This window comes from Rana temporaria, chromosome 3, assembly GCF_905171775.1.
Source record: "Rana temporaria chromosome 3, aRanTem1.1, whole genome shotgun sequence".
NCBI lineage: Eukaryota > Metazoa > Chordata > Amphibia > Anura > Ranidae > Rana > Rana temporaria.
In genome coordinates, this window is record NC_053491.1 from 489242137 (window position 1) to 489265053 (window position 22917).

General features: G+C 41.6%; 1 protein-coding gene across 2 annotated transcripts in view; it reads right to left on the reverse strand.

Moving 5' to 3' along the window:
• LOC120933760 (NACHT, LRR and PYD domains-containing protein 3-like) overlaps window positions 1–22917 on the reverse strand; it is a 66690-nt gene that overhangs the window by 39149 nt on the left and 4624 nt on the right. For both annotated transcript variants that reach the window (XM_040347148.1, XM_040347149.1), the window contains exons 4-6: window positions 22013–22051; window positions 19517–21224; window positions 16582–16734 (exon numbers count right to left, since the gene is read on the reverse strand). In XM_040347148.1, the coding sequence (XP_040203082.1) occupies window positions 16582–16734; window positions 19517–21224; window positions 22013–22051 (1900 nt within the window). The remainder of the gene's footprint in view (window positions 1–16581; window positions 16735–19516; window positions 21225–22012; window positions 22052–22917) is intronic.

Sequence of the window (22917 nt, forward strand, 5' to 3'; positions counted from 1 at the left end):
AGACATTTCTCTAATCTGAGATGATGATCCTTTTTTTGGCAGATGCGAAAGTACAACTGCGTGTCGTCTGCATACGAGTGATAGAGTAGTTCTTGGCTACTGATAATATCAAAGAGAGGACGAAGATAGATATTAAACAGCACCGGTGATAGGGGGGATCCTTGGGGGACCCCACATGGCACCGCGCGTTTTTCTGACGTGAAAGATCCCAGTTTCACTGTTTGTGAACGGTTTCCGAGAAAAGAGGAGAACCATGGTAAGGCATCTTCTGAGACTCCGGCGACTTCTGTTAGTCGTCTCAGTAGCAATTTATGGTCTACTGTGTCAAAGGCTGCGCTTAGGTCCAGCAGAACCAGGAGACACGATTCTCCTTCGTCTGCGGCCTCGAGCGCATCATCCCATATTTTCAGTAAGGCCGTTTCTGTCCCGTGTCCGGGACGGAACCCGGATTGAAATGGATCGAGTAGGTTGTGGGTATCCAGATGCTGTTGCAGCTGATTTACCACCACTTTCTCCATTATCTTGGACAGAGCATTTAGACCTGTTATGGGACGGCGGTGAGTTGGGTCCATAGGATCCAAATTAGGTTTTTTCAAGATCGGCAGGATTGTGCCCTCTTTCAGCAGGGAAGGCACTATGCCTTCCTTAAATGACTGATTTATAAGCTGTGTGATCGGAGGCGCCAGGATGTCGGCACATTCCTTCAGTAGCTTGGTGGGAATGATGTCATTGGGTGCTGTGCTGTTGCGCAGCGCACCAATGAATTTTTTTGTGGTATCAATGGAGATGGGTTCCAAAGTGAACTTAGTTGATTGTAGAGGCGTTCCGTCGGTGTTTTGATTGAAGAGGGGGCTGAGTGGAGTATTGTTTTGCCGAATACTTACCCGAATTTTTTCAATTTTGTTGATGAAGAAATCCGATAGTTCATTGCAGAACTCTTGGGTGTCTGAAGTGGGGACTTCAAGACATCCCGGATTCATGGTCTGGGTGACCATCCTGAAGAGTTCACGTGGGCGATTCATTGCGCTGTTAATCACCGTGGAAAAGTGAAGTTTCTTGGCTTTGAAAATTTCCTTGTGATATCGTGTAGTTACTGCTTTGTAGAAGTTGAGGCGGTCTTCTGAAGGACTTCTTATCCAGGCGGCTTCCGCCCTTCTGCGCTCTTGCTTCAATAGCGACAGCTGGTTATTGAACCAGCTGGACTTTTTTGCCCGGCTGCGGACTTTGCGCTTTGGTGCTGCTAAGTCGGCTGACTGTAGCAGAGCTGCATTTATGGCATCCAAAGTATCTGAGGCTGCTAGCTGAGGAGGAATAGCCCCAATTCGGTTTCCCAGGGTAGATCTGAAGAGTTCCGAGTGGAGCTTCCTCTGAGATCTAGCCCAGTGTATTGTCACCGGCTTGGGTACTTTCATGACTAGTGGAATTCTGGGAATTATGAAGCTAATTGCATGGTGGTCTGTCCATGGCAAAGGTTCAATACCCAGAATGTTTATTTTCAGATTTTGTCTGAAAATTAGGTCGAGAGTGTGACCTGAAGCATGCGTGGGTCCGCATATAAGTTGCTGAAGACCTAACCCTTCCAGGTGGTCGATGCAGGCATCCGCGATGGGATCCTGTGAGGAGTTGGCCCACAAATTGAAATCCCCGAGCAGCAAAAGATGATTGCTGTTAAGGGAGTAAGTGGATATGAACTCCGTTAATGCTGAAATCAAATGCGATTTGGGCCCAGGGGGCCTATAGCAGAGGAGAATGTGAACGGTCTCCTGAGAGTGAGCTTGAAGTTGAAGCGTAAGAGTTTCCATAAAAGGTAGAGGATTTTGAAGGACCGGTTTAGTGATTGCAATATGAGACTTATGAATCACCGCCAGGCCTCCTCCTCTTTGCCCTATTCTATTTTCCGTTAGGATACGATAATTTGCTGGTACCAGTTCTCCAAGAATGGTGTTGCAATCGTCTGACAGCCAACTTTCTGTAATGAAGAGGCAGTCCAGATCGTTTTGTAGTAAGAAATCATGGATTTCTGATCGGTGTTTAACTGCTGATCTAGTGTTAAGCAACGCACATGATATGTGCTTGAGCTGTGTTGAATGGTTGAAATTTTTGATGATCGATCGTCGATCGATTCTCAAAAGTTGATCTGATTTTAAGGCTTTTTTGGTGACGGCAGGTAATATTGTTGCGAATTGTCTCAGACCCCAAATGGTTTCCGCAGAGTATCGCAATTTAACCATTGTTGCCAGTCACCGTGGGCGGGGGTGCGGGTGATCGGTGAGAGAGGATTCGGAGAATCCTCGCTCTCAGCAGTCCTTGGTCCAGAGGAAGGCAAAAAAACCCTGGGCAAGCTGGCCAATGTGCTGCGGCAGGGAAAAAAATTCCTTCCTGATCCCTAAAGGCGATCGGCTTCAAGCCCTGGGTCAAAGACTGCTGAACTTAATGAGGGGAAAAAGAGGGGGGGGGGGGATGCTGGGTGTCACTGTTGCTGGGGTGCACCAAGATGGCCGCCAGGCAAAGATACAGGACCCAGGCTGGGGGGGCAACCAGGTTGGTAAGAAAATGATTCCCCCAATCTGGTTGCTTAGCAGGGGGGTGGAGGGGACCTCTGGGGGTGCGGGGGCGATAATCAGAAAGACCCGCACTATTGGTGGCAGGCGCAGGGAGAAAACGGACGGAGCGCCGGTAGGCCGCGGCTGAAGCCGCGGACTTTCCTGAGGCGCGGCGGCCGCGGAAAGTAGCAGGCTGGCGCGGGCGTGTAAAAAACGCCGAGAAGCGCCGAGAATACACCCAGGTGGGGTGTCTAGGGGCCACCACAATCGTGGGTGGCCGTGCGAGTGGGGATGCCGAGCCCAAGAGGGGAATAGAGAGCCGCAGTGAGGGGTCCGAGTGACGGCTGCCCTGAGAAGGACGGCCGTCAGTGGTTCCCCTGGATGGTAGGCCCTGAGAGGCAGGGTCTTACCTGCGGCGAATGAAGGAGTCCACGAGGAGAGAAGAGAGCTGGATTCCTGGTTCCCAGTAGTTCCTAGTAGCTGTTCCCTGTGCAGGACAGGTAATGGTAGTCTGCCTAGTAGCTGACTGTCAGGTCTGGGTGGGAGCAGGCTCGTAACGGAAGGTCCGAAGCACCCTACTCCACCTCTGACACTGACTGACTGACTGACTGACTGACTGACAGCTTTGCTTTAAGAAGGCTAATCACATTTTCATCACACACTTACACGACACACGGACACACACTCACTCACTCCCACTTTAAAAGAGAACACTGACATATTTACTCAGACGGACGAGGAGAACAGACGAACAGAAGAACGTAATTTCCTGTTCCTTCTTCACTTTGGAAAGTCTCAGAAGACAAAATGGAGACTGAGACAGCACACATACTTTCATAAGCTTGCTACAGCACTATCGATTCAATCTCATATTTTCATCTACAAATTACTGAACTGTAATATGTAGTCTTTAGATCTGTATAGTATAGTCCTCTCCGATTAGATAATTGATGTTTAGATATTAGTATGCTGATTATAAATTATGTTGTTTCGCAGCAACTCAGATTCTCCAGAGAACACAAATTTAATTCAACAACTTCAATACAGAATAAAGACCAAATTCCACAGATGATACAAAAGTCCAACAGAGTATATAATTCAAATCTCTACCTGTGCTTCCATACTCATACAGAGAGAATACCGGGAATACATTCTCTGAGTGACAACCAGAACTCCCAGAATATATATCCTATTAACTGAATAGCTGAGCAATTTGATTGGTCGTCTTTGATCTTAAACACAGGAACCACGTCCTGTCTTCCAGAGTGCCAGGTAATTGTCACTCCCGGAGTCACTAATTAGCTCTCTTTTAATAAGTAATTAGATTACCTGTGGCCTAAGTAATGGTTTGATGTGTAAACTAGACTCCATCCTGTCTCTCTACCTATTAACAACTGACAAGTGTCTTTTAACTTGTAACATGTAATTACAGGTTTGATGTGTAAACTAGACCTCCTATCTTTTTATCCATGTGACAATGGATAAGTGTCTTTTGATGTGCAACATGTAATTACAGGTTACTGAAATCTGGCCTGTATATGTTGGACTTATACAATACATATACTACATATATATACAGTATATATAGTGACAGGAAGTCAGGTAAATCTGTGGGTGTTGTCACAGACGGGAGATACATTTCTGCCTTGTTTAGACAATACACCAATTATAACTGGGCGTCAGCTGCAGAAATAGCCAGAAAGGTTTAGGGCGTTGGAAAAATTCAGCTGTTCAGAATGAGGTAATTAAAACCTCTATAAATCATCCAAAAGGACGACTACTGATTTCTGCTTCCTGAGGCCTTTGAGTGAAAGAGAGCAGTGACTTCTGAAGAGGTGAGGTGCTTGTTGATATTTCTGTGTGATAAATATCAGAGACTTTTTGTTTTCTGCTGTATGACCAGCAGTGTCTGCCCATCAGTAGGCTGTGCCAGACTCCATAGGTAGGTTCCTGTGTTGGGAAGGTAGACGCCCCAAGTGGCCAGGGTTTATTTTATGTTTTGTTTTGATGCTTGCACTTGTTTCCAGCAATATGAAAAAATAAACCATATCCTTTGTGTTCAACCCTCCTCAACTGCCTTTCTGTACAGTTCAGTGTGTAGTGAACCCATCCAGGGGGTCACACACACCCGCTACCTAGCTAATTGATCACAATATATTAGATATATATACATCTATATCCCCATACATATATATACACACATACAACACCCAACATATTACTACATATACTACAACATAATACTATTTTTCATCGTGTTTATGATGCCACCTGTGTGATAATAAACTCACACGTTATTTTCAAGTCAACCTGACTATGAATACTGTTCATTCAGAAAAGCCCTTGAGCTATAAGAATATTAGAAATATTAACTATTCTTCAGACTCCCTAAACCTAAAAATAGTATTTTTATTTCAAATGTTTAAACAATCAACACGTTTTTTAGCACAATTATACAGGAATATTACAATGTTATAAAAAAACAATAGAAGTAAGATATCTTCAAAGTGTTCAATATTGCAGCATGATGAGTGAGACCACCCAAACTTTAGCAGACTATGTACATGAAAAAAAACCTACTATGTGGTTGGCCTCTTATGATTGGTGATGTGCAGCGACACCTTCCTTACAGGATAGATATAAAGATAGCTGTGCAGCATCAGAAGTGAGACTCCCTAAACCTAAAAGTGTTAATATTTACACATTTCAAACAAACAACACAAATATACATGATGAAGCCCCGCCTAGGGGGTAACGTGTAAGGTGGAGACGTTATCACGCCTGTCAGATACACTAGGAGAGCCGCTGCTATACTGTTATGAAGGAGAGGAGGGTCGCCGGCTGCTCTGTGCATTCTTACATGGATATATTGTGATCCTATGTGAGGATATATTACATGTTATTAGTGGGAATGCTTTAATAAGCATTCCCAGTATTGATATTCGTTTTTTATTATTAGTGGGAATGCTTTAATAAGCATTCCCAGTATTGATATCCGTAAATTTATTATTCTTAATTAGTGGGAATGCTTTAACCACTTGCCGACCTCCTGATGTAAATATACGTCAGCAGAATGGCACGGACAGGCACATGCACGTACCTATACGTCCTCTGCTTGACGTGGGTCCGAGCGGGCCCCCCCCCCCCCCCCCGTACATGCGGCGGTCGGTAAGCCTCGGGGAGCGATCCGGGACGACGCGCGGCTATTCATTTATAGCCGCCCCGGAGCTAAAGAACGGGGAGAGCCGTGTGTAAACACGGCTTCCCCATGCTTCACTATGGCGGCGCATTGATCGAGTGATCCCCTTTTATTAGGGAGACTCGATCGATGATGTCAGTCCTACAGCCACACCCCCCTACAGTTGTAAACACACACAAAGTGAACCCTAAATGTTACAGCGCCCCCTGTGGTTAACTCCCAAACTGCAACTGTCATTTTCACAATAACCAATGCAATTTAAATGCATTTTTTGCTGTGAAAATGACAATGGTCCCAAAAATGTGTCAAAATTGTCCGAAGTGTCCGCCATAATGTCGCAGTCACGAAAAAAAAAAAATCGCTGATCGCCGCCATTAGTAGTGAAAAAAATTAAAAAAAGAAAAATGCAATAAAACTATCCCCTATTTTGTAAACGCTATAAATTTTGCGCAAACCAACCGATAAACGATTATTGCGATTTTTTTTTACCAAAAATAGGTAGAAGAGTACGTATCGGCCTAAACTGAGGAAAAAAATAAATTATATATGTTTTTGGGGGATATTTATTATAGCAAAAAGTAAAAAATATTGCATTTTTTTAAAAAATTGTCGCTCTATTTTTGTTTATAGCGCAAAAAATAAAAACCGCAGAGGTGATCAAATACCACCAAAAGAAAGCTCTATTTGTGGGGAAAAAAGGACGCCAAATTTGTTTGGGAGCCACGTCGCATGAGCGCGCAATTGTCTGTTAAAGCGACGCAGTCCCGAACTGTAAAAACCCCTTGGGTCTTTAGGCAGCATATTGGTCCGGGGCTTAAGTGGTTAACTAGAAAATGCATTTCCTGAGGAAAATGCGAGTGGGAATGCTGAATAGCTGAATTGCTGAGCCCGCACCAAAGCCAATTCACCATAACCACTACACTATCTTTAGGACACACAGCTCCTTTCTCTATCTGCAAAGTAGAGAGTATCCTGACTTCCTGGTCGCCCCTCCCCCCTCAGGAGGTTCCCCCCCCCAGGTCAGTGAGGAGGAATATTGCACTGAAGTAGAAAGCTATTTATGGAAAGAAATACCATTACAAAACGCCTTTTAATTCACAGACCAAATACAAACAAACAAACCTTAATAAATCCACAACAGTACATGCGATTGATACAGCGACTTCACCGTTTGAAACACAAGGCTTTTGTGAACGCATCAATATGAAATTTATGTTGATAAACTTAAAAATGTGGCCATGTCAGCGATTTAGAAAAGAGCGTCTTTGTGTGTTTTGCAGAAACATTTTAAAGTCTTTTTAACATTACAGTCAATGACAGAAATGTTGTCGCTCTTGTCCTTTAGAAGCTCCTGGAACTAAAAGTCAAATGCCTATCACAAAACTGATCACATTGCCTGAAACCAGACAAAAATACCTACGTTTTGATATATAAATTGTGTATGACAAGTAGATCTTGTGGGCGTGAGAGCAATTTGTTTCCCCTTTTTTTTTAAAGATAATTTTTTTTCAATGATCTCTCAACACTCTAAAACTGTTCCATAGGATTACATTATAACCGATTACATTTTCTGAAAATATCACTAGACGTAAATTGCGTTTTCACAAAAACCGTAAAAGATATCAATCTGAAAAGTCATAGCCGGATAGCTGAATATTTTGTGACCGCTTTAAAGTTTGTTTGGTGTCTGTAAGTGAAAGTATGAAGGAGCTGAAACTTTTGGCAGCATGTGTGATTTGAAGCGGTAAAAAGCATGTTCTCATTGACTTCAATGTTAAAAAAAAAGTGTCTAAAAGCTTAATATTTTAAAAAGTATAAATAGTACAAAAAAACTTGAAGAAGTCCCATCGTTAGCTGAACGAGACGAACATTTTAATAGTTGAATGGTCTCAATAGCTGAAAGTATGCAGAAGTTACACAGAGCCAAAAAAACGTATGGAATAAAGGATAAGAATAAAAAGAATAATAAAAAACGAATATCAATACTAGGAATGCTTATTAAAGCATTCCCACTAATAATAAAAAACGAATATCAATACTAGGAATGCTTATTAAAGCATTCCCACTAATAACTAGGAAATGCATTTCCTGAGGAAAATGTGCGTGGGAATGCTGAATAGCTGAATTGCTGAGCCCGTGCCAAAGCCATTCACCATAATCACTACACTATCTTTAGGACACACAGCTCCTTTCTCTATCTGCAAAGTAGAGAGTATCCTGACTTCCTGGTCGCCCCTCCCCCTCAAGAGGTTTCCCCTCCCCCCCAGGTCAGTGAGGAGGAATATTGCACTGAGGTAGAAAGCTATTTATGGCAGGAAATAGCATTACAAACGCTTTTAATTCACAGACCAAATACATGAATTAAGCCTTCAAACAAAACGTAATAAATCCACAACCGTACATGCGATCGATACAGCGACTTCACCGTTTGAAAGACACGGCCCTTGTGAACGCATCGATATGAAATTTATGTTGATAAACTTAAAAATGTGGACATGTCAGCGATTTAAAAAAGAGTGTCTTTGTGCGTTTTGCTGGGAATTTTTTTAGACGTTTTAACATGAGAGTCAATGGGAGGGATTTTGTCGCTCTTGTCCTTTAGAAGCTCCACGAACTAAAAATAAAATGCGTATCACAAAACCGATCACATTGCCTGAAACCAGACAAAAATACCTACGTTTTGATATATAAATTGTGTATGACAAGTAGATCTTGTGGGCGTGAGAGCAATTTGTTTCCCCTTTTTTTAAAGATAATTTTCTTTTTCAATGATCTGTGCTGTAAAGGTCACATGACACACTCTAAATCCCCTCCATAGGATTACATTATAACCGATTAAATTTTCTGAAAATATCACTAAACGTAAATTGCGTTTTCACAAAAACCGTAAAAGATATCAATCTGAAAAGTCATAGCCGGATAGCTGAATATTTTGTGACCGCTTTAAAGTTTGTTTGGTGTCTGTAAGTGAAAGTATGAAGGAGCTGAAACTTTTGGCAGCGGGTGTGATTTGAAGCGGGAAAAAGGATGTTCTCATTGACTTCAATGTTAAAAAAAGTGTCTAAAAGCTTAATATTTTAAAAAGTATAAATAGTACAAAAAAACTTGAAGAAGTCCCATCGTTAGCTGAACGAGACGAACATTTTAATAGTTGAATGGTCTCAATAGCTGAAAGTATGCAGAAGTTACGCAGAGCCAAAAAAACGTACGGTATAATAAAAATAACTAGACAATGCATTTCCTGAGGAAAATGCGAGTGGGAATGCTGAATAGCTGAATTGCTGAGCCCGCGCCAAAGCTATTCACCATAACCACTACACTATCTTTAGGACATACAAGCAGTGTTCCTTCAGTACTTATAAAGCCTAATATCACACAGCTCCTTTCTCTATCTGCAATATAGAGAGTGTCCTGACTTGCCTGGTCGCCCCTCCCCCCTCAAGAGGCTTTCTCCACATGAGGTGGGGGAGGAGGACTGCACTGAGGTAAGGAAAGCTATTTATGGAAAGAAATACCATTACAAACGCTTTTTAATTCACAGACCAAATACATGAATTACGTCTTCAAACAAACCTTAATAAATCCACAACCGTACATGCGATCGATACAGCGACTTCACCGTTTGAAAGACACGGCCCTTGTGAAGGCATCGATATGAAATATATGTTTATAAACTTAAAAATGTGGCCATGTCAGCGATTTAGAAAAGAGCGTCTTTGTGTGTTTTGCAGAAACATTTTTTAGACTTTTTAACATGACGGTCAATGGGAGGGATTTTGAGGCTCTTGTCCTTTAGAAGCTCCTGGAACTAAAAGTCAAATGCCTATCGCAAAACTGATCACATTGCCTGAAACCAGACAACAATACCTACGTTTTGATATATAAATTGTGTATGACAAGTAGATCTTGTGGGTGTGAGAGCAATTTGTTTCCCCTTCAATCAATCAATCTAAAAAGTCATGTTTGGATAGCTGAATATTTTGGATCGCTTTAAAGTTTGTTTGGTGTCTGTAAGTGAAAGTATGAAGGAGCTGAAACTTTTGGCACTGCGTGTGATTTGAAGCGGTAAAAAAGGATGTTCTCATTGACTTCAATGTTAAAAAAAAGTGTCTAAAAGCTTAATATTTAAAAAAGTATAAATAGTACAAAAAAACTTGAAGAAGTCCCATCGTTAGCTGAACGAGACGAACATTTTAATAGTTGAATGGTCTTAATAGCTGAAAGTATGCAGAAGTTACGCAGAGCCAAAAAACGTACGGAACTAGACAATGCATTTCCTGAGGAAAATGCACGTGGGAATGCTGAATAGCTGAATTGCTGAGCCCGCGCCAAAGCCATTCACCATAACCACTACACTATCTTTAGGACACACAGCTCCTTTCTCTATCTGCAAAGTAGAGAGTATCCTGACTTCCTGGTCGCCCCTCCCCCCTCAAGAGGTTTCTCCTCCCCCCCCGGGTCAGTGAGGAGGAATATTGCACTGAGGTAGAAAGCTATTTATGGAAAGAAATAGCATTACAAACGCTTTTAATTCACAGACCAAATACATGAATTAAGCCTTCAAACAAAGCTTAATAAATCCACAACCGTACATGCGATCGATACAGCGACTACACTGTTTGAAACACAAGGCTTTTGTGAACGCATCGATATGAAATTTATGTTGATAAACTTAAAAATGTGGCCATGTCAGCGATTTTAGAAAAGAGCGTCTTTGTGTGTTTTGCAGAAATTTTTTTCAGACTTTTTAACATGACGGTCAATGGGAGGGATTTTGAGGCACTTGTCCTTTAGAAGCTCCTGGAACTAAAAGTCAAATGCCTATCGCAAAACTGATCACATTGCCTGAAACCAGACAACAATACCTACATTTTGATATATAAAATTGTGTATGACAAGTAGATCTTGTGGGCGTGAGAGCAATTTGTTTCCCCTTTTTTTAAAGATCATTTTTTTTTCAATGATCTGCACTCTAAAGGTCACATGACACACTCTAAACCTGCTCCATAGGATTACATTATAACCGATAAAATTTTCTGAAAAAATTACTAAACATAAATTGCGTTTTCACAAAAACCGTAAAAGATATCAATCTGAAAAGTCATAGCCGGATAGCTGAATATTTTGTGACCGCTTTAAAGTTTGTTTGGTGTCTGTAAGTGAAAGTATGAAGGAGCTGAAACTTTTGGCAGCGGGTGTGATTTGAAGCGGGAAAAAGGATGTTCTCATTGACTTCAATGTTAAAAAAAGTGTCTAAAAGCTTAATATTTTAAAAAGTATAAATAGTACAAAAAAACTTGAAGAAGTCCCATCGTTAGCTGAACGAGACGAACATTTTAATAGTTGAATGGTCTCAATAGCTGAAAGTATGCAGAAGTTACGCAGAGCCAAAAAAACGTACGGTATAATAAAAATAACTAGACAATGCATTTCCTGAGGAAAATGCGAGTGGGAATGCTGAATAGCTGAATTGCTGAGCCCGCGCCAAAGCTATTCACCATAACCACTACACTATCTTTAGGACATACAAGCAGTGTTCCTTCAGTACTTAAAGCCTAATATCACACAGCTCCTTTCTCTATCTGCAATATAGAGAGTGTCCTGACTTGCCTGGTCGCCCCTCCCCCCTCAAGAGGCTTTCTCCACATGAGGTGGGGGAGGAGGACTGCACTGAGGTAAGGAAAGCTATTTATGGAAAGAAATACCATTACAAACGCTTTTTAATTCACAGACCAAATACATGAATTACGTCTTCAAACAAACCTTAATAAATCCACAACCGTACATGCGATCGATACAGCGACTTCACCGTTTGAAAGACACGGCCCTTGTGAAGGCATCGATATGAAATATATGTTTATAAACTTAAAAATGTGGCCATGTCAGCGATTTAGAAAAGAGCGTCTTTGTGTGTTTTGCAGAAACATTTTTTAGACTTTTTAACATGACGGTCAATGGGAGGGATTTTGAGGCTCTTGTCCTTTAGAAGCTCCTGGAACTAAAAGTCAAATGCCTATCGCAAAACTGATCACATTGCCTGAAACCAGACAACAATACCTACGTTTTGATATATAAATTGTGTATGACAAGTAGATCTTGTGGGTGTGAGAGCAATTTGTTTCCCCTTCAATCAATCAATCTAAAAAGTCATGTTTGGATAGCTGAATATTTTGGATCGCTTTAAAGTTTGTTTGGTGTCTGTAAGTGAAAGTATGAAGGAGCTGAAACTTTTGGCACTGCGTGTGATTTGAAGCGGTAAAAAAGGATGTTCTCATTGACTTCAATGTTAAAAAAAAGTGTCTAAAAGCTTAATATTTAAAAAAGTATAAATAGTACAAAAAAACTTGAAGAAGTCCCATCGTTAGCTGAACGAGACGAACATTTTAATAGTTGAATGGTCTTAATAGCTGAAAGTATGCAGAAGTTACGCAGAGCCAAAAAACGTACGGAACTAGACAATGCATTTCCTGAGGAAAATGCACGTGGGAATGCTGAATAGCTGAATTGCTGAGCCCGCGCCAAAGCCATTCACCATAACCACTACACTATCTTTAGGACACACAGCTCCTTTCTCTATCTGCAAAGTAGAGAGTATCCTGACTTCCTGGTCGCCCCTCCCCCCTCAAGAGGTTTCTCCTCCCCCCCCGGGTCAGTGAGGAGGAATATTGCACTGAGGTAGAAAGCTATTTATGGAAAGAAATAGCATTACAAACGCTTTTAATTCACAGACCAAATACATGAATTAAGCCTTCAAACAAAGCTTAATAAATCCACAACCGTACATGCGATCGATACAGCGACTACACTGTTTGAAACACAAGGCTTTTGTGAACGCATCGATATGAAATTTATGTTGATAAACTTAAAAATGTGGCCATGTCAGCGATTTTAGAAAAGAGCGTCTTTGTGTGTTTTGCAGAAATTTTTTTCAGACTTTTTAACATGACGGTCAATGGGAGGGATTTTGAGGCACTTGTCCTTTAGAAGCTCCTGGAACTAAAAGTCAAATGCCTATCGCAAAACTGATCACATTGCCTGAAACCAGACAACAATACCTACATTTTGATATATAAAATTGTGTATGACAAGTAGATCTTGTGGGCGTGAGAGCAATTTGTTTCCCCTTTTTTTAAAGATCATTTTTTTTTCAATGATCTGCACTCTAAAGGTCACATGACACACTCTAAACCTGCTCCATAGGATTACATTATAACCGATAAAATTTTCTGAAAAAATTACTAAACATAAATTGCGTTTTCACAAAAACCGTAAAAGATATCAATCTGAAAAGTCATAGCCGGATAGCTGAATATTTTGTGACCGCTTTAAAGTTTGTTTGGTGTCTGTAAGTGAAAGTATGAAGGAGCTGAAACTTTTGGCAGCGGGTGTGATTTGAAGCGGGAAAAAGGATGTTCTCATTGACTTCAATGTTAAAAAAAAGTGTCTAAAAGCTTAATATTTTAAAAAGTATAAATAGTACAAAAAAAACTTGAAGAAGTCCCATCGTTAGCTGAACGAGACGAACATTTTAATAGTTGAATGGTCTCAATAGCTGAAAGTATGCAGAAGTTACGCAGAGCCAAAAAACGTACGGTATAATAAAAATAATAAATTTACGGATATGAATACTGGGAATGCTTATTAAAGCATTCCCACTAATTATTCTTCTTCTTAATTAGTGGGAATGCTTTAATAAGCATTCCCAGTATTGATATTCGTTTTTTATTAGTGGGAATGCTTTAATAAGCATTCCCAGTATTGATATTTAGTGGGAATGCTTTAATAAGCATTCCCAGTATTGATATTCGTTTTTTATTATTCTTCTTCTTAATTTTAATTTTAATTTTATTCCGTACGTTTTTTGGCTCTGCGTAACTTCTGCATACTTTCAGCTATTGAGACCATTCAACTATTGAAATGTGCGTCTCGTTCAGCTAACGATGGGACTTCAAGTTTTTTTGTACTATTTATACTTTTTAAAATATTAAGCTTTTAGACACTTTTTTTTTAACATTGAAGTCAATGAGAACATCCTTTTTCCTGCTTCAAAACACACGTTCTGTCAAAAGTTTCAGCTCCTTCATACTTTCACTTACAGACACCAAACAAACTTTAAAGCGGTCACAAAATATTCAGCTATCCGGCTATGACTTTTCAGATTGATATCTTTTACGGTTTTTGTGAAAACGCAATTTACGTTTAGTGATTTTTTCAGAAAATGTTATCGGTTATAATGTAATCCTATGGAGCAGGTTTAGAGTGTGTCATGTGACCTTTAGAGTGGAGATCATCCACAAAAAAAAATTATCTTTAAAAAAAGGGGAAACAAATTGCTCTCACGCCCACAAGATCTACTTGTCATACACAATTTATATATCAAAACGTAGGTATTTTTGTCTGGTTTCAGGCAATGTGATCAGTTTTGTGATATGTATTTTAGTTTTAGTTCCTGGAGCTTCTAAAGGACAACAGCCTGAAATCTTCTCTCATTGACTCTCATGTTAAAAAATGTTCCTGCAAAACACACAAAGACACTCTTTTCTAAATCGCTGACATGGCCAGATTTTTAAGTTTATCAACATAAATTTCATATCGATGCGTTCACAAAAGCCTTGTGTTTCGAACGGTGTAGTCGCTGTATCGATCGCATGTACGGTTGTGGATTTATTAAGTTTTGTTTGAAGGCTTAATTCATGTATTTGGTCTGTGAATTAAAAGGCGTTTGTAATGGTAATTCTTTCCATAAATATCTTTCTACCTCAGTGCAATATTCTTCCTCACTGACCTGGGGGGGAGGGGCAACCAGGAAGTCAGGATACTCTCTACTTTGCAGATAGAGAAAGGAGCTGTGTGTCCTAAAGATCGTGTAGTGGTTATGGTGAATGGCTTTGGCACGGGCTCAGCAATTCAGCATTCCCACGCATTGCATTTTCCTCAGGAAATGCATTGTCTAGTTTTATTATTTTTCTCCTTTATTACGTATTTTTTTTTGGCTCTGCGTAACTTCTGCATACTTTCAGCTATTGAGACCATTCAACTATTAAAATGTTCAGCTAACGATGGGACTTCAAGTTTTTTTGTACTATTTATACTTTTTAAAATATTAAGCTTTTAGACACTTTTTTTTAACATTGAAGTCAATGAGAACATCCTTTTTACCGCTTCAAAACACACGTTCTGCCAAAAGTTTCAGCTCCTTCATACTTTCACTTACAGACACCAAACAAACTTTAAAGCGGTCACAAAATATTCAGCTATCCAAACATGACTTTTTAGATTGATATCTTTTACGGTTTTTGTGAAAACGCAATTTACGTTTAGTGATCTTTTCAGAAAATTGTATCGGTTATAATGTAATCCTATGGAACAGCTTTAGAGTGTGTCATGTGACCTTTAGAGTGCAGATCATTGAAAAAAAAATTATCTTTAAAAAAAGGGGAAACAAATTGCTCTCACGCCCACAAGATCGACTTGTCATACACAATTTATATATCAAAACGTAGGTATTGTTGTCTGGTTTCAGGCAATGTGATCAGTTTTGCGATAGGCATTTGACTTTTAGTTCCAGGAGCTTCTAAAGGACAAGTGCCTCAAAATCCCTCCCATTGACCGTCATGTTAAAAAGTCTAAAAAATGTTTCTGCAAAACACACAAAGACGCTCTTTTTTAAATCGCTGACATGGCCACATTTTTAAGTTTATCAACATAAATTTCATATCGATGCGTTCACAAGGGCCGTGTCTTTCAAACGGTGAAGTCGCTGTATCGATCGCATATACGGTTGTGGATTTATTAAGGTTTGTTTGAAGGCTTCAATAACTGATTTTGTGTGTGGATGAAAGCGTTTCTAATGGTATTTTGATTCCCTAAATAGCTTCCTTTTACCTCAGTGCAGTTCTCCTCCCCCACCTCATGTGGAGAAAGTCTCTTGAGGGGGGAGGGGTGACCAGACAAGTCAGGACACTCTCTATATTGCAGATAGAGAAAGGAGCTGTGTGATAGGCTTTATAAGTACTGAAGGAACACTGCTTGTATGTCCTAAAGATACTGTAGTGGTTATGGTGAATGGCTTTGGTGCGGGCTCAGCAATTCAGCTATTCAGCATTCCCACGCGCATTTTCCTCAGGAAATGCATTTTCTAGTTATTAATAAACTTCTAATGACCCGAGTATCCCAGCTATTGTGACACATACAAATAATACAGATCTGGTAACAAGTCACCAAGCGGGTATTATCCTCAGACTGGGAAATCTGTCCTCCAGGGGGCAGGAGAGCGATAGTGAGTATGATGACATGGCGGCTGGTTTTCATTTTATATAATTATTGTAATATATTCGAAAACCACATATCAGAGGAGATCATTTCCTCTACATCACTTCCTCTTTAGACCCCTCCCACTAGAAGAGCAACCCCTCATCTGGACATGTATCCAGCATTCCTATAGTGTTTTCAGAGCTTCATAAACACAATGAAGACACATCATAAATGTCATAGAAGTGTTACTGAGCATTGCTTCCTTCATCATCATCACGTGTGAGCGAGTACTAAGGGTTTTTATTCTATCCTATTTCCTGCTTGTTAGGAATATGGATGGTCATTCCATATGTACAGAGCCTGGTCACTGTTCTACTATAAGGGAAACCACAAATCCCATGGATGAGATTACAAAGAGAAAGATTCCCTCAGAGAGAGGAGAAGACATGAGAAGAGGACAGGTGATGGGAGATTCTACATGGGTGAGTATGGAGGACACCCAGAAATAGAAGGAGACACTGAGAGACGGGAACAATCACAAGACGTCACATTTCCCCATCACTGCAGATCACACATTTCTCTTACCCCAATTCCTGAATTTTACTCTCCGGGTTCATCAGAAAGGAAAGAGAATCACACTTCATTTTATATCCCGAAGAGGAGGAATCTTCTTCTTCTTCTTCTTCTGCTTTGTCCTCTCCCGGACAATCTTTACTGGAAATAGTACAACACAGAAATCTAAAAGCCAATAATGAGATAATAATTACCACCAAGAATGTATGACCTCTGACACCAAGAATAACAATGTAACACCCAACATTTCCCCCAACATTTCCCTTCCACATGGCTGCCTTCCCTCTGGCTCGACCGTCTCATACTGGACCTGATGAGGACTTCTCATTGGTGGCTATGAGCGGTCTTTGAAGTCACACTACAGACAAAACTTAAAGAAAGCCCCTGGTATGTATACAGGGTCTCCGGCCTTCCTACACAGGGGTTTCCATTATTCAACAGCTTCTGGAAAATCCTGGAACATCACTTTGGTTCCAGATATAAAATGCAGTCCAGACATTCTCATCTCCGCCCACTTCTGCAGACAATTGGCTCCTCCAATGTTGGGATGATGATGTCACACCCCTGGCATTAATTCCCTCCCCCACATGTCTGAACACTAAGCTTTCTCTCCAAATGTTCTGTGTGATAAATGATATAATTGGGGGCAGGGAAAGGGTTAATATGATGTGATTGTTCCCAGAAGTTGTGTAGAAGGTGATATGTGGGAACCACCATTTAGCTCTGGTTCACACAGCACAACATGAAAGTCACAGCGACTTCCAGCCGGACTTTGCTCTACAACTTATCGGCGACCAGGTGTGACTTCAAAGTGACTTTACTGAGAAGCATTCCTATGTGACTTTGATGGGTCCGTGTTTATAGCGTGTTTTGTCACATGGCAAAACATGCGTCTGCTAACCATGATTGGGGCGTCATTAACAATCAGGCTGCAATTACATCTGCGTGATTCTGAATGCACATCAACTGCAAAGAAATTGTGTGCTTTGCCGCACGTTTCAGAAATGTGCTGCAAACGTTCATCACGCTTGTACTGCAAAAATGGCGAGCCAAGCACGATGCATGTTTCCAAAATGTGTGACAAAGCATGCGTTTTCCTGCAGGTTACTGTGCATTCAGAAATGTGCAGACGCCAATGAATGGTGTCACAAGTGCAACGCCTGTTGCTGCACATTTCTAAATGCACAGCAAAGCATGCGTTTTCATGAAGATGCAAATTAAAGGTAATGCAAGTGTGATGTGCATTGCCACACGAAACATGTAGCAAAGCATGTGTTGTATTTCAGATTGCCGGACAGTTGTAAATGCATTACCATTCATTCACATCTGTGCATTTCCAACAACCTGCAAGAAAATTCATGCTTGGCTGTGCGTTTCATAAATGTGCGTCGTGCTTGCGCTATTCATTTGCACATTTTTGAATGCATGGCAGACTGCAAAAAAACATGCGCTCTGCCATATGTTTCAAAAAACGCACAGCAAGGCACATTGCACCTGGGTTGTCATTCATTTAAAACTGTGCATGTGTGGCGTGCGTTGCTATGCATTTTTAGACGTATGAATAAGCGCACATTGTCTGTGTGGGTTCCTCGTATTCAAAAACATGCAGATGCAAATGCCAGATAATTGTTAATGACCCCCAATCACAGTTATCAGACGCATGTTTTGCTGCCAAGATGCATGACACTCCATGACTGAGAAGATTCTTCAGCTACTTTGGGGTGTTTGTTGCATGTCGGGCAGAACATTCCAGTGAATGGGCTCCCTATACACAATGTGTGCTTACACATGAAAAATACACAAATATTTGAAGTGGGAAGGTGCGTTTCCGCTATGCTCAGGTGTGACTGGGATGTGATGGGAGGAAGATTTTAGGCAACAAGGATGACCAGGGAGGAGAGGTGAGGGATAAAGAAGCCTCAGAAGTCACAGAAGAGTCCTAGGCCCCGTACACACGACCGGATCAATCCGCTGAAACTGGTCCGCCGGACCAGTTCCAGCGGACAGATCCGGACGTGTGTAGGCCCGAGCAGACAATTGTCCGGCGGATCGGACAGTTTCCAGCGGATAAAAATTTCTTAGCATGCTAAGAAATCTGTCCGCTGGAAACCTGTCCGTCGGACGTGTTCGGTCGTCTGTACAGACTCACCGGACACGTCCGACCGACCGCCATCCCTTGCATGCGTCGTACTGATTAGACGCATGCGTGGAAGCATTGAACTTCCAGGGCCGCGCACGTCGCCGCGTCATCGTCCTGGCGACGGCGCGGCCACGCCTCGTGTATTGTTTACGCGCGGATTTCTGTCTGATGGTGTGTACAACCATCAGACAGAAATCTCCGGGCGGACATGTCCGCTGAAACCGGTCCAGCGGACCTCAGAGGGAAGAGCCCCAGCCTTGGAGGGAAGAGCCCTGGGATCAGAGGAAAGGGCCTGGGACTGATGGAAAAGGGCCCCAGCCACGCCCCGTGTATTGTTTACGTGCGAATTTCTGTCTGATGGTGTGTACAACCATCAGACAGAAATCTCCGGGCGGACCGTTTTCAGCGGATTATCCGTCCGTGTGTATGGGGCTTAAAAGATTCAGACAAATGTGCGACTTTCTGGCGATTTTACATTGAAGTCTATGGGAGTCGTGCAGCACAAGAATCACCCAAAAAGTAGTGCAGGAAGTATTTTCTTTTGTCGCAGTGACTCAAAACGCAGCAATTAAGACAACATCCAATAAAATCTGTGTTTTCACCGGACCTGCGACTTTACATGTCATCAGAATGTCGCTGGAAAATTGCTGATGTGTGAACCAGGGCTTAGGGCTGAGGAAAGCGTGAGATCCCAGGACTTCTAACAAGTGTGGTAGATGGAGAACATGTCTGATAATCACCATTATACTGTATGCAGGTTCCTGCCCATTCTCTGAATTCAGTTAGGATTTCCTCACACTCACTTACCTGACCTCCCGACTCCTGTGTAGGAATGGAGAGAGAAGTTTCTGGCACTCTGGACCCACAGTGAGAAATTCAAAACGTAAAGACTGAAAACTTTCTCTCTTCAAAGTCTTCAAGCAATAGTTCAGCTGCTTGGAATAATTCCTGTCCTTCCACAAGTGATCAGTAAGTGAGCTGCACAGAGACAATTCTGTACAACGAGACATGACTCTCCTAATGAAGTCCTCATCCTGAGTCTCATACAGACAGAAGATGGTCTGAGTATGGAAGATCTGATTCATGTCCTCCATAGCCCATTCTATCATTGCAGGTTTGGCTCGGAGTGAGATGGGGATTCCTGTGATCTCTGAGAACGTCTTCACTGGATTTTCATTTAAGAGACCAAACAGGAATTGTACAGATAATGATAAATGTGAGTAATATGAACTGAAGTCACGGAGTGATTTCCCTTCACAGATCTCCAGGAGGAAAGTCCCTTCCATAGACCCAGACCCATCATCCATCCCATAATAGAGAGCAGCAAGGAACTCCTGTACACTCAGGTGGATGAAGCTGTAGCAGGTCTGGGTTCGGACGTCCCAATGAAAGATGTTCTCATTCAGAAATACAGACTCCACCTCATCCAGAGAAAGTCCATGTCTTTCGAGATCTTTCTTCTCAAATAAGATTTGTTGGTTCCGAAGTCCCTGATTGGCCAGAGCACACAGCTTCTTCAGACAGGATTGTTTCCTGCGTACAGACGGCTGCTTCTTGCTGTGATGGGTTAGTAAAACCTCCAGGAAGAGAAGGTAAATTGAAGTCGTCGTATGACACCGAATTAAAGCCAAATCTTTTCTTATTTCTTGTTTCATTACAGTGCAGACAATCCAGCATGTGATGGGCACGGCACACATGGTGTACACAACGTCATCGTCTTTTATTATACTGAGAACCTTGTCTGCATCTTCTTTATTTCCATAGAATTTATGGACATATTCCTCCCGATCTTCCCTTGTAAATCCCTGGATTTCCACATTGCGAGAATCATCGATGAATGTGTTAAGTTTCTCCATGGCCAGTGACCTTGTGGTGATGATCAGAGAAGATTCTGGGAGAAGCTGTCTCCTGAGCAAGCTTTGGAGAATTATTTCTTTGTGGGTTTCCATAGAAATGTCAGGACAACCCTCAGATTCCTCCTCCAGAGTCCACCTCAGTTCATCAAACCCATCAACTACGATGAGAAGTTTTCTCTGACTTCCAGGATCCTCCAGAATAGACACCAGGTCATCTGAACTCAGTCTGCAGGATCTGGATAAAAGTCCCACAAGACTTATGTTTCCAGGGATGGTGTTGATTTCTCGACAGCTCAGATAAAACACAAAGTCAAACTGGTCTTGGTAGAGCTTTCCAGAGGCCCAGTCCAGCATGATCTTCTTGGAGGTCATTGTTTTTCCAATCCCAGCAGCTCCTTCTAACACAACAATCTTAGGGATGAACCCACATTTATCAGGGTCAAAGAGGGCCGGGATTGTGGTTGGGGGTCTTTTCTCCATGGTCTGTAGATGTCTTCTCCCTGAACTAATTTCTTCTTCTTTTCCCTCTTTATTCTGGGGTCCAATTATCATCAATAACTTGGTGAATCTTTCCTGTAGATGAACAGCCTCCCCCATACGGGAATTATATTCTTTAATCCTCTGGAACTTCTCAGACTCTCTGTGTTCCTTACTGATGTCTTTATGAGAGAAAGGAGAATATTTTATTCCTCATACACACATAAAATATTATTTATAAGACAGAGTTGGAAATATTGTATTCTAACCATAAATCTAAAGAATGGAACCCTAAAAGAAGATATCCCATGAAATACAGGAGAATTGTGGAAGCATCTAAACTATGGACATACCATCCAGACCAGAGTAGTAACTAGAACCTTCAGAGACCCAGTGCAAGAACCCATGACTGCTGGGGCCCTTTTCCATCAGTCCCAGGCCCTTTCCTCTGATCCCAGTGCTCTTTCCTCCAAGGCTGGGGCTCTTTTCTTCAGCCCATGGCCCTTTCCACTTGTTCCTGTTGTTGGGGCCCTTTATAAGCCCTAGTTCAGACTGCTGTGACTTATCATGTGACTTGCAACACATCGCATGATAAATCAAACACATTTATTTCAATGGGTGTTGTCCTAATGAATGCGACTTAAGTCACAGCAACAAAGAAAAAGGTTTCTGCAATACTTTTCTGTGACTTTGGTGTGATTTGAGTGCCATAGACTACAATGTTAAATCATAAAATCACAAGAAAGTCACAAGGAAATTTCAAGCAAGTTGCACAACTTTGGGATCACAGCAGTGTAAACTGAGCCATGTTCTGCAGTGGCCCACCTTCCTGCCGTCTTGGGTCCCCCTACAGTGTTGGAATGTCAGGGTGACCTTTGCTACCCTGGTAGTTCCACCACTGATCCAAACTACAATAAACAAAATGTTCACCCAAAAGAGATTTCATATGAGATGTGGATGTCCTACTAACCTGATAATGTTTTGCCATGTGTCGTCTTCTTTAGTTTGGCTGGAAATAAGATCAGGGAAGTGATTATTAGTCCTGACAAACCTCTGAAATAATAACTAAGAAAGTTATTAGTGTAGCAGATCCTCCCAGACACCATCATCCCACCAACCCTCTGTAGATTGGAGTCTCTCCTCCTCCAGGTGATGGGGAGTGTCTTTGTCTGCCTGGTAACATCTCAGCACATTGCAGTGACATGTGACCATGGTGGGGGGACCAGAAAAGCCCCCAATTCTCTATGCAGGGATTACAGGCACACACCTAGAATCTGGAGCCTTGACTCCTCTTTCTGATGGAGGCTCAGGTGGATGAATGGGGCACAAGAACCCCGAGCAACAGTCATGAGGGTCTCCCAGAAATACAGCTATAAATATGGAGGTTCTTTATAATAGGGAAGTGGCTGTGATTGTATTGCTCTGCTCGGCATGCTGAGTGACGTCATTGTGTTATGGTGACTGACTGCCGGCATCCTGGAGAAGTGTTACTCTGCTTTTAAATTGTTCCTGAACTCTGTAGCCTTTTCCTTCCTCCACAATTTTATACCCAAATTTATTTCATTCCGTAAACTCCTCAGTAAACATGGTTTAACCCCTTAGTGACTGAGGGTTAGACAAATGTTAATGCCTGAACACAATTTTGCAATTTAGACCCGTGTTTGTAAATCTGTACAATCATCCCAACTATATTGTGTATCCAGGAGGATTATATCATATTTATTTTTGGGCAAATTGGGCTTCATTTGGTAACACTGGCACAAACACTGTTATGCCCCATACACACGACCAGTTTTCCCATAGAAAAAACTCTAAAGGTTTTTCCGACAGAATTACGCTCAAGCTTGTCTCGCATACACATGGTTACACCAAATT